Genomic DNA, 15,938 nt, shown 5'->3' on the forward strand with positions numbered 1-15,938 from the left:
TATAAACTGGTTTTGTGTACGTATATGTCAAGATGTGTTGAGCAACTGGAAAGCACCCATAGGCATAGAGCCAACGCACAAGTACATCCGTAACATGTTACGCTACGTTAAGTACTGACAATACAATGGCTATACTTGTACGTAAACTTAAACTTAAGTCAACGCACTAAGAATTCCATGTAAAACTTAACATGTTACGGATGCTTGTGCGAAGGCTCATAGGCTGCGTTCCGTTATTTACTGCAAGTACCGTCAGTACTACCAACAGCGTTCTTAAATAGGTTACAGTGCACTGCGAAAGCACTTCGACGAGTTTGTGACATCATGAATTTGATGTCACTTCCTGCTGCGGCTAATGCAGCTGGTTAAGCCAGCGTCACACGATGCTTGTTTTTGTGCTGATTGCTTGCTGGATGGAAATACTCTATTCTGATTGGTCCATCTTCAGAAATGCACCAATCAGAACAGAGTATTTCTATCCAGCAAGCAATCCAGCACGAAAACAAGCAACGTATGCCCTTAGAGCATATATATATATATATATATATATATATCTCTCTCTTATACACATCTAGATGTGTATAAGAGAGAGATATATATATATATATATATATATATATCTCTCTCTTATACACATCTAGATGTGTATAAGAGAGAGATATATATATATATATATATATATATATCTCTCTCTTATACACATCTAGATGTGTATAAGAGAGAGATATATATATATATATATATATATATATCTCTCTCTTATACACATCTAGATGTGTATAAGAGAGAGATATATATATATATATATATATATATATCTCTCTCTTATACACATCTAGATGTGTATAAGAGAGAGATATATATATATATATATATATATATATCTCTCTCTTATACACATCTAGATGTGTATAAGAGAGAGATATATATATATATATATATATATATATCTCTCTCTTATACACATCTAGATGTGTATAAGAGAGAGATATATATATATATATATATATATATATCTCTCTCTTATACACATCTAGATGTGTATAAGAGAGAGATATATATATATATATATATATATATATCTCTCTCTTATACACATCTAGATGTGTATAAGAGAGAGATATATATATATATATATATATATATATCTCTCTCTTATACACATCTAGATGTGTATAAGAGAGAGATATATATATATATATATATATATATATCTCTCTCTTATACACATCTAGATGTGTATAAGAGAGAGATATATATATATATATATATATATATATCTCTCTCTTATACACATCTAGATGTGTATAAGAGAGAGATATATATATATATATATATATATATATCTCTCTCTTATACACATCTAGATGTGTATAAGAGAGAGATATATATATATATATATATATATATATCTCTCTCTTATACACATCTAGATGTGTATAAGAGAGAGATATATATATATATATATATATATATATCTCTCTCTTATACACATCTAGATGTGTATAAGAGAGAGATATATATATATATATATATATATATATCTCTCTCTTATACACATCTAGATGTGTATAAGAGAGAGATATATATATATATATATATATATATATCTCTCTCTTATACACATCTAGATGTGTATAAGAGAGAGATATATATATATATATATATATATATATCTCTCTCTTATACACATCTAGATGTGTATAAGAGAGAGATATATATATATATATATATATATATATCTCTCTCTTATACACATCTAGATGTGTATAAGAGAGAGATATATATATATATATATATATATATATCTCTCTCTTATACACATCTAGATGTGTATAAGAGAGAGATATATATATATATATATATATATATATCTCTCTCTTATACACATCTAGATGTGTATAAGAGAGAGATATATATATATATATATATATATATATCTCTCTCTTATACACATCTAGATGTGTATAAGAGAGAGATATATATATATATATATATATATATATCTCTCTCTTATACACATCTAGATGTGTATAAGAGAGAGATATATATATATATATATATATATATATCTCTCTCTTATACACATCTAGATGTGTATAAGAGAGAGATATATATATATATATATATATATATATCTCTCTCTTATACACATCTAGATGTGTATAAGAGAGAGATATATATATATATATATATATATATATCTCTCTCTTATACACATCTAGATGTGTATAAGAGAGAGATATATATATATATATATATATATATATCTCTCTCTTATACACATCTAGATGTGTATAAGAGAGAGATATATATATATATATATATATATATATCTCTCTCTTATACACATCTAGATGTGTATAAGAGAGAGATATATATATATATATATATATATATATCTCTCTCTTATACACATCTAGATGTGTATAAGAGAGAGATATATATATATATATATATATATATATCTCTCTCTTATACACATCTAGATGTGTATAAGAGAGAGATATATATATATATATATATATATATATCTCTCTCTTATACACATCTAGATGTGTATAAGAGAGAGATATATATATATATATATATATATATATCTCTCTCTTATACACATCTAGATGTGTATAAGAGAGAGATATATATATATATATATATATATATATCTCTCTCTTATACACATCTAGATGTGTATAAGAGAGAGATATATATATATATATATATATATATATCTCTCTCTTATACACATCTAGATGTGTATAAGAGAGAGATATATATATATATATATATATATATATCTCTCTCTTATACACATCTAGATGTGTATAAGAGAGAGATATATATATATATATATATATATATATCTCTCTCTTATACACATCTAGATGTGTATAAGAGAGAGATATATATATATATATATATATATATATCTCTCTCTTATACACATCTAGATGTGTATAAGAGAGAGATATATATATATATATATATATATATATCTCTCTCTTATACACATCTAGATGTGTATAAGAGAGAGATATATATATATATATATATATATATATCTCTCTCTTATACACATCTAGATGTGTATAAGAGAGAGATATATATATATATATATATATATATATCTCTCTCTTATACACATCTAGATGTGTATAAGAGAGAGATATATATATATATATATATATATATATCTCTCTCTTATACACATCTAGATGTGTATAAGAGAGAGATATATATATATATATATATATATATATCTCTCTCTTATACACATCTAGATGTGTATAAGAGAGAGATATATATATATATATATATATATATATCTCTCTCTTATACACATCTAGATGTGTATAAGAGAGAGATATATATATATATATATATATATATATCTCTCTCTTATACACATCTAGATGTGTATAAGAGAGAGATATATATATATATATATATATATATATCTCTCTCTTATACACATCTAGATGTGTATAAGAGAGAGATATATATATATATATATATATATATATCTCTCTCTTATACACATCTAGATGTGTATAAGAGAGAGATATATATATATATATATATATATATATCTCTCTCTTATACACATCTAGATGTGTATAAGAGAGAGATATATATATATATATATATATATATATCTCTCTCTTATACACATCTAGATGTGTATAAGAGAGAGATATATATATATATATATATATATATATCTCTCTCTTATACACATCTAGATGTGTATAAGAGAGAGATATATATATATATATATATATATATATCTCTCTCTTATACACATCTAGATGTGTATAAGAGAGAGATATATATATATATATATATATATATATGCAAGATTATATATTTTACACATACATGTTTTGTGATTTTAGTGGTTTAGGATATATCACAGGAGGTGAAACAGCCCGTATCACCGGTCACTGGCAATGGGGGTTACGTATTACCCCTGTATTAGGTGTTGTAGCAATATTTCTGTTACTAACTGTTGTAAAAAATCCAATTAGAGGTGAACGAGAAGGTGGTGTTCATTTGACTAGTACAACGTGGTCGCATGATATAAAGCAGTTATCGAAAAAGTAATTATCAAGTATTTAGATAAAGTAAAGCATACATTTCGCGTTTTTCCATTTTGTTTCGAAAAATTATATTATTCTCATAATTATTCTCACAATTAGCAATGTGTACCATGTTATATTATTGACACGATTTTCAGTCCAAGCTTTATGCTCTCTACAGCAGGATTTACTTGCGTAGCATTTGTAGCTGGTGCTTTGGCATGGTGGGCGCCAATGTATTTACAATTAGGTTTTCAATTACACCCTGACGATATGAATGTTGATCCAGATGAGTATGTTTCTTAAAATTACATATTATTGACAAGAATTTATGCTGATGACGTGTAATATTTTTTGAAACTCATACAAACGTATCGGGTAATGTTTCAGTGTTGCATATAAATTTGGATTAATTGGTATGGCATCTGGTTTAATAGGAGTACCTTTAGGTTCCGCATTAGCGCAAAAATTACGATGTTATTGGCAACAAGCTGATCCTCTGATATGTGCTATAGGTCTTCTAATAAGCGCACCTTTATTATTCTTCGCTATGATTACTGCCAATACAAACTCTATTCTCTGTTACACATTAATATTCTTTGGCCAGTTGTCGTTGAACTTGAACTGGTCTATTGTAGCAGATATGTTATTGGTAAGTGGTTGAGACAAAACCATAACAGACAGTGTTAGACAAACAGTTACATTTCATAATTTTCATTTGTATTTCGATAAGTTTAATTACCTTTTATTCTCTTGCAGTATGTAGTAATTCCTACAAGAAGATCTACAGCAGAGGCATTTCAAATACTTATCGCACATGCTTTTGGAGATGCAGGCAGTCCCTATCTTATCGGACTCGTATGTATCTTATAATTTATCCTCCCAGCATATAGCACATTAGAATTTATATCTGGTTGCTATATAGTTATGTACATGTGTAAAAAAAAAAACGTACACCCATAGATATTCAAAACTTCAGATACCACTTTTTGATGGTAGATTCCTGCAACCACTTGGACTTCTTTTCTATTTGATTCCTGAGAACGCTGATATTTAAATGGTTTCTAATTAGAAAGTACCATGTTCTAAATATTGTATCGGAATTTTTGCCTCGAAATGTCTTATAATTTTCCACTAACATATGGTCATTCAGGTTTAGGATGTCTTATTTTAACTCGATATTGTCAAATATCGTATGATATTGCGTGTATTTATCGAGGTGTCTCTTGTGCTTTTTTTTTTAGATATCCGAAGGTTTGAAGTCCCTGTATCTTCCGAATTTAGCTATAAAGGATCAAGAGCAATCTGGTGCTTACGATGATCAGAATATAAGCGTCGAATTCCGTAGTCTGCAATATGCGATGTTTCTTACAATGTTTGTAGAAGTAATCGGCGCCCTGTTTTTCTTCCTGACAGCATTGCATATACAGCAAGATAAAGCACTAGTAGATCTTGCTATTGCGGGTAAGTGATTGCGTTTAGCATTAAAATATAGGTAATGTTTAGATGACATATTTTATCTTGTGTGTGTGTATATATATGTATATATATATATATATATATATATATATATATATATTTACTAATTAATTTTTTATGCTTGACACATGTGCGTAATGAATGTGCATGCACACATGTAATGAGCACGCACAATATATTTTATTTTGTATATATTTGTTACTGATCAGCTTTATGCTTGTGATACACACGCGTAAAGCTAGAAACATACGATGCACGATTTCATGCCTTCTGATATGCATGCATATCGGCAGCTCAGTTTACTGCACAGATCTTTCAATGCACGATAGCGATTCATGCAGTGAACTGAATTGTCGACCACTGGTACATGTACCAGTGTACACGCACCGGCGGTAATGCTGTCCGTGATTTGTGTAACTCGTACACGATGACGCGTCACTCACATACTACTGCCTGTAGGCAGTGCTGCAGAAATGTGCCCGCGCACACCGCAGCGTGCGAGAAGAGGATATTTCCTCTATGCGCATTTTCCTAACGCACGCATCCAACGCTGTTGCTGCGTCTATCGGTGTGAAGCGGCGTCGCTCATGTAACAGAGCGAGAAAGAGAATTGTCTTCGCTACTTATCGCTCCTTCTCGCTCCGACTCACTGTGTTTACGCGTATCTGAGGATATGTTGGCTTTCTCGGCGTCGATCTGAGTCGTGAGCGCGATTATGGATATATCGTCGCTGCCGAGAAAAAATGCCTTATATAAAATTTCTTATCAAATCAAGATGTTTATATCAATATATATTCAGAATTTTAATATAATGACAAAAGTATCTTAAAGTCACAAGACATGCACATAGGCTTTTTTACGGCAGCGAAGATTTGTGACAAAATATGAAATAAATTATAGGCGAACATTTAACGTGTCAGTACGTCGCATGGAGTAAGAGTAACGTATTGACAATTTCCTGACAAGCGTCGTTTAAATAGGATACTTTAATAGGACGTTTTAATAGGATACTTTTAAGCCATTCCTTTATCGTTATATTGATATAACAATGAATGCGAAACTGTTTTTATCTTTTGAAGCAACTGTAGCAGTATGAAAGCAAAGGTGTTAAGATAACTTTATTGAACGTGTTAATTGCCAATACGTTATATTTACTCCATGCGACGTATTGGCACGTTGCATTAAATGTTCGCCTTATATTTATTTCATATTTTGTCACAAATCTTCGCTGCCGTAAAAAAGCCTATGTACAATGTTTTGTAACTTTAAGATACTTGTGTCATTATATGTAGAATAAAATTCTGAATGTTTATTGATATAAACATCTTGACTTGATAAGAAACTTTACATAAGGGATCTTTTCTCGACAGCGACGATATATCATATCACGCTCACGACTCAGATCGAGAAAATATCCTCGGACACGCGTAAACCGAGTGAGTCGGAACGAGAAGGAGCGAAAACCATTCTCTTTCTCGCTCCGTTACATGAGCGACGCCGCTTTACACCGATAGACGGAGCAACAGCGTTGTGTGCGTGCGTTAGGAAAAGGCGTATGGAAGGGGTACCTTCTCCTCGCACGCTGCGGTGTGCGCGGAACATTTCTGTAGCACTGCCTGTAGGTGAAGCACGGTATAGGATCATCGGACGCCTCGGTGGGGGAATAGTGGTGGGAGTCGCGGCGATCTTCCATTCTCTATCGCAGACGTAAGAGCGAGAGAGATAGCATTATGAGACGTCGTGGCTAGAAATGCCGTCTTAAAATACATGTGACGCACACTAAGAAAACGCTCGACTCACACTGTCTTGTCTATACGTGAACAATACGTGGTGTCCCGACGTCTGTTTCGCTCGCTCGAACGTCCATGCATTTTTTCTTGTTAGCAAGGAAATTACTGTAATGTAAAAGAAGATTTTGGGGAAGGGTTTTCAGGAGGCTTTGACAAGTGCTTCTTAATAGCTGCTCTTGAAAAAAAAATAAATATTAGATTTATTTCAATATAGAATACTGCATCAGTATAGAATACTGCAATAATACAGCGCTTGTATAGGTTGTCGAAGTAGAATATTTTTAATTTTAATGTTGCATAATCTCCTGAAAACCCTTCCCCAAGATCTCCTTTTACATTACAGTAATTTCCTTGCTAATAAGAAAAAAACGTGGACGTTCGAGCGAGCGAAACAGTCATCGGGATATCGCGTATTGCTCACGTATAGACGAGACAGCGTGAGTCGAGCATTTTCTTAGTGTGCGTCACACGTATTTTAGGACGGCATTTCTGTCCACGCGTCTCATAATGCTATTTCTCTCGCTCTTATGTCTGCGATAGAGGATGGAAGATCGCCGCGACTCTTACCACTATTGCCTCTCCAAGTCGTCCGACGATCGTATACCGCTAGTCTCCTCCCCCACTCCGTGCAGTTCGTACCTCACCTACAGGCAGCAATATATGAGTGACGCGTCATCGTGTGCGAGTCACACGGATATACAGACGGCATTAACGCCGATGCGTGTACATACGAGGGCATAAAATTGTGCATCATGTGATTAATGAATTGGCACGCACATACAGACACACATACGCGCACGCACGCATGCACGTACGCACGCACGCATGTACACACGCACGCACACGCACGCGCGCGCACACACACACACACACACACACACACACACACACACACACACACACACACACACACACATTTAGGCGTCATTGATGCGCGCCATTTCCTAGATATAGAATTATTAGAAATTTTACCATTGTATACATCGTGTTACAATGTATCATTTTTTTTCTTGTAACTTTATGTTTTACATTACAACTGTCATTCTTTTCGTATGATATTTGATATATTGTTGCCATTCTTTAAAATGATCGACAGTATAATGCAATATTTAGAAAAAGGTTGTATTGAAATTAGTTGTCATAGAAAATTTCTAATATTTCTACATCTAGTAATTGACTCGAGCTATCAAAATAATTTAGTTACCAGAATTATTTTGTATATATAAAGTCGCTAATACTGAACAAAATATCACAACAGCGTATACATATAATTCAGTGAATGCAATACATATACTATTGAGTTATCGGAAAGATCAAATACAATAATGTTGGCAAATAAAAAATGATGATAAAGTTATGAAGTAATATTTTATCAAAGAAACATGATAAAAGTGTTACTTTTTAACATTATTGTGCGTACTGATACTGTCATATTAATGAATGACATACATAACATACGTTATTACTCCTGTAGTTTAGATCTGGTTGGAATGTGAAGTAAAAATTTGCAACTTCTAAAACATTGGTCAGGTTCAGCGGAGAAAACTGCTCCGTCACTGCTCCGTAGCGAACGTCTCTGATTGGTACGTCTGTTCGGACCTGTCAAAGGTTTGAAAGAATACTCCAATCATGAACATTCGTTACGGAGCGGTAGCGGAGCAGTTTTTTCCGCTGAACGTGATCATTCTATTTTTGCACAGTGCATGAATTGTTCTCAACTTTGGACATAGAAGCACAAGTTTTGGGATCAAAAGGAAGGTAGTATGATAATTCACGATAATTTTTGCATATTAAGTGCTAAATAAGTTCCTACGTATATAAAATAAGTACACCGAATGCATATAGGATACAAAATAGTATACTATACGCAAAAAAATGCGATACTATACGCAAAAACGATATTCTGATTTCACAATTCCATATTCGCAAAATTTGTATGAAAAATTTTATAAGGGATTGCAAGAATAATGATAAAAAGGAAAAGAAGTATTTATAGATACAATTGTTTATAGTTATCAATTTATGAAATTAAAAAAAATGATATCAATTCGGTGGATTAATATTTTGCCAGAATCAATTAATTTCTTTTTTGATAAAACTTTTTTAGGTTACGATTTTGGATTTTTGAAGCTTTCCATGGAATTTTCCATGAAAAATCAGGAAGATTTTTAAATCTTCGTTACTTCTTTTTCTTTAATTTTATATATTTTTATCGTAGGGTGCTTCATTTTTTATCAAGGAGGCTGTCTTTCGCAATTTGTTTTCTTTGATTATCATCATATGCCAATATAATAACTTATGATTTATGAATGCAATCATCAATTTTAATTCCTGACATTAGGTTCAAATCTTTATTTTATGTTCCAGCAATAAAAAATGGTGTAACATATTTGTGTTGAAATGAAATCTGTTTTAACATTAAAAGTATACCATTTTAATAAGTATAGCTTTACCATGTTAGTTGTGTTATCCGTTTTGTCATTTCACATAGATAATGTATATACATACGCACACGCACATATGTGCATACATACATATTCACATACGTATTTACGTTATCATTATAGCGGAATTTATACACGTTATATCGCAATGCATAATATTTGTCTGTCTTTATACAACTTAATTGGTAAATTGAGTACCAAAAATATTTTTGTTATTTTTTTTTAAAAGGATGCCTAATTTCTTTTTGTTAACATTTTTCTTTTAGACTGATTATTTACTAAAGTTGTCACCGAAGGTTAAAATCATCTTTAAGATTAAAAAATAATAAAGTAGGTTAAATTTTTTTTTCATAAACATATTTTATTTATTACAGCGTGTATACAGCATACACGATATGTGATCTAGTTGGGAATGTGCATGCAGTTATTTTTATGTAACACACAAACATCTTTCTTGCAGACAAATGTCTAGATACTAAGAATAACGGGCAAGCTGAATCAACGCATTTATAGATCATCACTGGGCTTCATCTGATAGTGTGCTGTATATCTGGTACATAATTTATTTTCATGATTTCATTATCTTTTCTGTTTACCTTTTTTTATATATTAATTAGCAATCAGTTTTATCGCCTGGCTTTGTATGTAAGATATGTGAGAGATAACGTACTATTATTATATTTGTGTTTGTCGTAACATAAATTATAGAAAAGTAATACACATGCACACACTTAATAATTTAAAGGATATTTAAATTTATTATATTCTTTTGTTCTTTCATTGAACAACGATGCGAATATAAATATGATTTTTTAATGTATACTAAACAATATACTTGCATTACTTTTGTGCGTTGCGTTACTATACCTTTATATTTTACATGTTTCATTATATACTCAAAAATTTTTATGTAAGAAAAAATGTCAGGCAACACGTGATTTTAATTACAATGATAGATCTTTCGAATAATTTCGAATCGATTTTTTTTTGTTAAAAATATGTCGGAAATCATTATTTACCGTCGTTCTGTAAATTAGCAGCAAAAAGATTACGTTTCTTTTGGATTTTTTGAAATACATAATGTTTGACGATTACATATAAAACCTTCGTGTAGATTAGGTGAAAGTGAAGGAAAAGTTCCTTTATTTGGAAATTTTGCAAATCATGTAGAATATTGAGTTGTTATTCAAAGAAGATGGGCCTGAACGATCGTAAGTGATTAATCGTAGACCTTCTTTAATTAATTATTTCAAAATTTACCTGATTGTTTGCAAAATGGTAGAAGACTTTTTTTTATTCAGTTTGACCTAATCTACACGCGCGAGAATTTTATATGGTTTCGTAAGACATCTTGTATATAGATGAAAATAAAAAAAACGATGCCACAGTTTTCATCTTTATTATAAGTTATCAGAATGAAAATTTTTTGCCATCAATGATACAATTAACTAAGCTGCAGTCAAGTGAAGGTACGCATTTATTAAACGGAACATATGTTTAAATCTTAGTTTAGATTCTCTTCAGTACATCGGTGGATGAAAAATTTTTACGAAATAAATACAATATTATAAGAATAAATATAAAAGAATAAAAAAAATTAAATAAGTAATTACATATGAATATAGTCAGTGATGTACAATATATCAGATGTCAAAAGATTGGAAAAGAGGAAAGATTTTTGTCTGTAGTATATCGGAATTGGAAATGGAATGAAAAAGAAGAGACTATTTTCGGAGCTGAATTCTTCTGACTCGTTTGATTACAACAACAATATATGACGTATAGATATCAGCATTGTTGTTCGTATTACATCATCTATTGGAAATGATCCAATAGATCAATAGCCAAACTGATCCCAATATTTGGCATTGAAATTATGTGTTTCAAATTGAAGCAGCTTGCTTACTAAGGGTTTACGTGGAATGTAACAATTGATTAGTTTGTAAAATTTTGAATATGTGAGATAGATATAGTACAATGTGTTGCATGTATATTATTGAGATTGTAATCAAGGTAACGCATAAGGAATTTAACCATGTTAGTTTCCTTTTTGAATATTTATGTATAATTTTACCATATTTGTTCCTCTATTTTTACTGTGCAAAATATTGATACAAATGTATATACACACACACATGCGCGCGCGCGCGCGTATGCACGCTCGCAAGCACTCACGCACGCACGCACGCACACACGTACACACAACCTGGATATACTTGCGTATGTGCGCTTGTTTGTGTGTGTGTTGTGTGTGTGATGCGCGCGTGCATGTGTAAGAGTATGTATACATATATACATGCATGCATACACACACAGGGTGAGACAATAAGAATTATCACCTTTAATATCTTTGAAACTATGGGAATTGAAGAAAGAATATGTGTAGTAATTGTGTACAGATGGAGCCATCATATGCTGGTAATAATTTCTTTGTAGGTGAAAATTTAGAGGAAATATATGAAAATTTACTTTTTATTTTTAAAATGGAAAGTTTCTTTTTTCTTATATAAATTGATTTTCTTCATAATTTTCTGCATATAAAGGTACTGAGGAACGATTATTAAAAAAGTGAATGCTTTCTTCAGAAATATTTCAAATTTTGATCTGTTTTTCGCGGTATGAAATATGAAATTTGTTGCGATATATTTACGTCTCGATTATGTTGTCTTAATGTTGTTATACGTAGATTATCGAAGAGAATCTACACACATACACATACGCACTCACGCACACGCACATACACACGTAAATAAAAGAAAACATATAATTCCATTTAAACGAATTGATTGTTTCTAAAAATATATCTTTAATCTTTTGACTCATAGGCTATCTGGCAATCTTCATGAAATGAACCAAGTTTTGAAATGAACCTTAAACATTTTTTGTCAGCAAATAAAGTTGTTAAGTTTTAAATACTTTACCCAGTACCTTAATATGAACATGTGTGTAATGCAGCACCAACTTATTAACGGAAAACAGTGAAATCTTAAATAGATTACTAGGATATATTAGTATATTTATATGGACTCTTTATGTTTCACCTATATTTAAACGTAAATTAATATATTATCTACTTGTCAATTTCTTTACCTAGACTCATGCATTAATAAACTATATTAACTATATTAATGATCTACTTTATTTACAGGTGGAAGCGTTTCAGATTCGATATGTATTTGTAACGATGCAGTTGACAGCGAATTACAAAACGATCGGAATACGATATTAGAATTTAACAGGCATCACGAGGACCCGTGTCATTAGAATAATATAGAAACTTTAGTAGAGTGCACAGCTATTTTAAAGACTATATTGTAAAGTCCTATTAAATATAAATATGTTTGTTTACATAGTTTTACGAATGTGAGGTGGATCTGAAAACGTATGTCCTCGATACAAAATATATTTATAAAGAAAATCAAGAAATAATCTATATATCCAATTCTATAACATACAATATTATTACATAATATTTATGTGTTACATTTATCAAAATTATTATATTATATTATATTATATTTATGTGTTATATTTATCAAAATTTCTTTTTGAGAATGGATATCCTCAGGGAGGTAGCAAGTGATCTTTACTGTTAATACAGTTATATAGGAAACAGAATACACAAATAATAAAACTTGTAACTCTAAAAATTTTAAATGTAATATTTTTGTAATCGCTCAGTAAAATCATATAGCATACTATTGAAATCATCACATAGTGGATACAAATTGTACAAACCATTCATACGGTAGGCATAAGATAACAGCAATAGTACTAAATAGTACAACTTTGTATTGCATAATATTTACATGTAAAATAGTAAGTAGAATTGTTAGGTCATTATGCTTTCCATTATGCTTAAAATGTACAAAGAAGAAACCAAAAAAAAAAAAAGAAATAAATTTCGATTTGTGCAAATAACGTATTTTGTATTTTTCGTGTTATGCATACATGCGTAGTATCAAACACGGATGTCCAAAGCAGTCCGATACCGCTGGACGTATGCTCCGCATCTCGAAAGTATTTGCCTATATCACTGAGCAGGTTAACTTGATGCAGGTTCTAGATTAATTATAAAAAAATGGATGTTGAAATTGATGGGGCAGAGTACGCGACATACGCCACAGGATAACCTCCTATCGAATCGTATATAAGGATAGTTTACTCTTAAAAGAGTTGAACAAATTTTTTTTTAAGGCAACGGTTAGATAAATTATTTGTTGAGGATGGCTGACAAATGCGCTATAAAGCTAATTGTAAAACTATCCCTTAAGGTGATGAAGATTGAAAAACAAAATATAAGGCTGTGTATTTCCGAGGTGCATTTTTCGAGACAAGTAAAAAAAGTTGTATTCCAGCGTCGCCCACGCGAAAACGGTGGACCCCGAGGATATCATTTCTAGCCGATATATTTTGAGTCTCCGCTAAATTATTTAGCTGAGATTCGAAACCAAAGTATTTTATGCCTCCGCCAAACTATTAAGTCGAGCTTCTTACCGAAATTTCGAGTTCCCGCTAAATTATTAAGCCAAGATTTGATCAGATGTGTGTAACGCTATTTCGCGTTCGGTGCGGAATAAGCTGCGAGTCGGTGTAGTCCGGATTCGAGCAGATGTAAATAATTGTGAAGCCAGTGGGATGGATATTAAGATGATGCATATTGTCGTTTAGATGGCTATGTACAATGAGTATTTACAGTTTGATTCGACGCCGTTGGTTTAGTGCGCGGGTTTTTGTGTTCGCGCGTGTTGATGTTCGCTACGGCGGAGCTCGTGCTGCGGGGCCGCTGGCGGCCGCGGGACGCGGGCGGTCGCGTGACGCGTCGATTGTGTTGTGCTTGCGGCGCGATGTTGACGCTCGGATCTTTAATTTTGATCGCGCGAGGAGAGCCGTTACTCGAGGAATAACACGGCCCTGCGTGTGGGATGCGTCGGAGTTCTGCGGAGCGGTTGTGCGCTAAGATGCGGTGCCGCGGGGATCGGTTCCCCGGGACGGCGGCGCGGCTTCGCGGAGGTCGACTTTACGAGTCTAATAAGTCTAATCGGGTGTCGACTTTACGAATCCAACAAGTCGACGGAGCGGTATCGAGGGTGTAGGCTTTACAAATCCGACAAGTCTCCACGAGTGTCGACTCTACGAATCCAACGAGTCGACGGAGTGGTAGCCTGCGCGAATCGGAGAATACGCGGATGTCGACTTTACGAATCCAATAAGTCGACGGAGCGGTAACGAGGATGTAGACTTTACGAAATCGACAAGTCTCCACGAGTGTCGACTCTACGAATCCAACGAGTCGACGGGGTGGTAGTCTGTGCGAATCGGCTAAGTCTACGCGGAGGTCGATTTTACGAATCCAACAAGTCGACGGAGTGGTAAGCAAGGAGGTAGACTTTACGAATCCAATAAGTCTACGCGGATGTCGACTTTACGAATCCAATAAGTCGACGGAGGAATGTCGACTTTACGAATCTAACAAGTCGACGGAGCGGTGACGAGGAAGGTCTAGGATACGGTGTTCTAGGCAGCGGTGTTCGCGAGGTGCTGCTGCTGTCGGAGTCTGAGCTCTGTTCAGCGGAGTGCCTCGGAAGACTGCTTCTCTCTCGGCTTTTCGCGCGGTTTTTTATACTACTTTTCGCCTGATCTAGTGTTGTGTTCTTCGCGGTCGGTCGGCGGTGTTTACATTAGTTTGTCCTGTTCTGTTTCGTGACGGGTCGTTTCGTATATTTGCTTTTAACGATTTCGCGGTTTGTATTACGGACGGCTCGTTACATGTGTTTTAAATCTCCGCTAGAACATTAAGCCGGGATTCGAACCGTAGTGCTTCGATTGTTGTGATGTGTCTTTGAAGTTGTTTCATTCTGGAGTAATTTTTCACAGTTTTAAAATAATTTCCGCGGTTGCGAAAGTTCAATTTCGAAAAAGAAGTGTATTTTATTTTGCATCGTCTCCTGGATGACAGTGGGTGTTAGTGTCACTTTACTCCCTCAATACCTAGAGAACCTTTAGAAGAGAGAATCGCCAACGTGATAATATGACCAGCTGATTGGCTGGCGTACATGCACGAATTTGGACATTGCGACGTCAATGCAGAACAGATGGTTATTTTATATATATATATATATATATATATATATATATATATATAT

The 15,938-nt window shown here is 32.8% G+C and overlaps 1 protein-coding gene across 1 annotated transcript in view; it reads left to right on the forward strand.

The window, feature by feature from the left end:
* LOC116848577 (protein spinster) overlaps window positions 1–13,140 on the forward strand; it is a 15,148-nt gene extending 2,008 nt beyond the window's left edge. The window contains 5 exon segments of the mRNA XM_032824829.1: window positions 4,238–4,372; window positions 4,470–4,731; window positions 4,839–4,937; window positions 5,324–5,543; window positions 12,941–13,140. Of these exon segments, the coding sequence (XP_032680720.1) occupies window positions 4,238–4,372; window positions 4,470–4,731; window positions 4,839–4,937; window positions 5,324–5,543; window positions 12,941–13,056 (832 nt within the window). The 3' untranslated portion in view covers window positions 13,057–13,140.
* The last annotated feature ends 2,798 nt before the right edge of the window (window positions 13,141–15,938 follow it).

Source organism: Odontomachus brunneus, unplaced genomic scaffold, assembly GCF_010583005.1.
Source record: "Odontomachus brunneus isolate Ranch 3 - 2012 unplaced genomic scaffold, Obru_v1 Obru_scaffold_097, whole genome shotgun sequence".
Taxonomy (NCBI): domain Eukaryota; kingdom Metazoa; phylum Arthropoda; class Insecta; order Hymenoptera; family Formicidae; genus Odontomachus; species Odontomachus brunneus.